The sequence below is a fragment of the Cyprinodon variegatus genome, unplaced genomic scaffold (genome assembly GCF_000732505.1).
Source record: "Cyprinodon variegatus isolate N-32 unplaced genomic scaffold, C_variegatus-1.0 Scaffold1216, whole genome shotgun sequence".
NCBI classification, from domain to species: domain Eukaryota; kingdom Metazoa; phylum Chordata; class Actinopteri; order Cyprinodontiformes; family Cyprinodontidae; genus Cyprinodon; species Cyprinodon variegatus.
The window spans coordinates 9,205-11,536 of record NW_015151669.1 but is presented as its reverse complement, the minus strand read 5'-3'; the positions used below and the strand labels follow the sequence as shown (position 1 = coordinate 11,536).

The window sequence follows — 2,332 nt, the reverse complement described above, 5'->3', positions numbered from 1 at the left end:
TATAGTTCACAGTAGAATCCAGTATAATTCCCAATTGTATTACGTATAGTTCCCAGTAGAACCCAGTATAGTTCACAGTAGAATCCAGTATAATTCCCAATTGTATTACGTATAGTTCCCAGTAGAACCCAGTATAGTTCACAGTAGAATCCAGTATAATTCCCAATTGTATTACGTATAGTTCCCAGTAGAACCCAGTATAGTTCACAGTAGAATCCAGTATAATTCCCAATTGTATTATGTATAGTTCCCAGTAGAATCCAGTATAGTTCCCAGTAGAACCCAGTGTGCTGCTATGTCCACAGGTTCCCATTCTCCAAAGGTCCAAATCCAGAAGTCTTCCTATTGGCCAGTCCACCAGCTAACAGCAGAGACAGCCTTCCTGTTTATGTGAGCCATCGTTCCTGATTGGTCATGCTCAGGGAACCCTGTGTTCTCCATTCTGATTGGCTGCTGTTTTCAGATGGGAGAGGTGGGACCGGTCTGGCTCTATCCTACGTCTCCTTTGGACTGCGTCATCGCTGATCCCAAGAAGGAGTCCAAACTCTACGGTCTGAAGAGCTTCATCGAGTACCAGATCACTCCCAATGTGAGCCCACCGTCTCTGCTTCGCGCTAACCTGATAGCCATCAGATGTGGAACTCGGGTCCTCGGGAACTCTGGACCTGCTCCCACCCAATCTGTCTGAGGATTGGAGGGAGGTTTGGAAGAACCCTCTGAGCTAATTGGACAAAGCGACCCCTAGAGCTAACCTTAGGCCGTCTGCATCGGCTGGGCTAACGTTAGCTCCTCTGCATCGGCTGGGGCGAACGTTAGCCCCGGCCGCCGCAGACGGGCTAACGTTCGCCCGTCTGCAGTGGCCGGGGCTAACGTTAGCTCGTCTGCAGTGGCTGGGGCTAACATTAGCCCGTCTGCAGTGGCCGGGGCTAACATTAGCCCGTCTGCGTCGGCCGGGGCTAACATTAGCCCGTCTGCGGTGGCCGGGGCTAACATTAGCCCGTCTGCAGTGGCCGGGGCTGTAGATTCTGTTAGCAGCAGCTACACTACGTTTTCCTGTGCCGCCATGTTTGTTGTGGTTTTACTTCGGGGTCAGCAGCTCCTGCTTTCATCACAGCTTTATTTCCCGCCCTAAACCATAACACTGCAACATGATTGGCTGAGCTGGACTCGATTTGAGTGGCATCAGAATAAGATGGATTCCTCCTGCAGTGAAGCTCAGTACACTGTAGTACTCTGAATTAGTAGTATAGAATGATAGTACTGCTGCTGTCCTCAGTATTTGGTCCATCCTGCCATAGTGGTCTGTAGTAGTCTGTAGTAGTCTATAGTAGTCTGTAGTAGTCTGTAGTAGTCTGTAGTAGTCTATAGTAGTCTGTAGTATTCTATAGTAGTCTGTAGTAGTCTGTAGTAGTCTGTGATTTTCAGTACTATCTGTGTGGTTATTTATCCAGTAGAGGTGTGCAGGAGCATTTAGTCCTGTTTGGTAATGTGTAGTACTCGCTGACTGTGTGTACTACTGTGTTGTAGTATTGTTGTAGTATTTTTTAGTAGTAGTTCTCACAGCAGTGACCTCCTCCCTCAGACCACCAACAGACCTGTCAATCACCGCTACAAGCATTTTGATTGGCTGTATGAGCGTCTGCTGGAGAAGTTCGGCTCCCTGCTGCCAATCCCCTCTCTGCCTGACAAACAGGTGACAGGTGAGCTGTCGCCATGGCTACCTGCTTTACCTGTGACCCCCCCCCCCCTCTAACTGTCAGGTTTCTGCTGGTTTCTCAGGCAGGTTTGACGAGGACTTCATCCGGATCAGGATGGAGCGCCTGCAGGCCTGGATGACCCGCATGTGTCGCCACCCGGTGGTCTCTCAGAGCGAGGTCTTCCAGCTCTTCCTGACATATAAGGATGAGCGGGTGGGTGGTGCTGCCCCCTGGAGGTGGGGTCTGCTATGACGTCTTTGTTCTGATGAGCTTTGGATTTTTCAGGACTGGAAGTCTGGGAAGAGGAGAGCGGAGAAAGACGAGGCTGTGGGTCCCATCATGTTCAGTCTGGTCCAACCAGAGGCTGCAGAGCTGGATGCGGCTCAGGTGTAGGTCACCTGTCCACCCTGCCATCGCCGTGTCTACGTCTTCTACAGGTGTTCACCTCTGGTTTTGTTGCTAGGGAACAGACGTGTGAGCTCTACAGCCGCTTCACCCGATCCATGGAAGATGGAGTCAGAGATCTGCTGAACGTTGGACAGACTCACTGGAAGCGCTGCACTGGACGTGAGTATACGTGCTGCACCATCACCTCCCCCCACTGCACCATCACATCCACCCACTGCACCATCACA

General features: G+C 51.0%; 1 protein-coding gene across 1 annotated transcript in view; it reads left to right on the top strand.

The window, feature by feature from the left end:
* LOC107102192 (sorting nexin-9-like) overlaps window positions 1–2,332 on the top strand; it is a 15,371-nt gene that overhangs the window by 8,452 nt on the left and 4,587 nt on the right. The window contains exons 3-8 of the mRNA XM_015401400.1: window positions 280–390; window positions 464–589; window positions 1,583–1,700; window positions 1,780–1,910; window positions 1,983–2,086; window positions 2,161–2,264. Of these exons, the coding sequence (XP_015256886.1) occupies window positions 280–390; window positions 464–589; window positions 1,583–1,700; window positions 1,780–1,910; window positions 1,983–2,086; window positions 2,161–2,264 (694 nt within the window). The remainder of the gene's footprint in view (window positions 1–279; window positions 391–463; window positions 590–1,582; window positions 1,701–1,779; window positions 1,911–1,982; window positions 2,087–2,160; window positions 2,265–2,332) is intronic.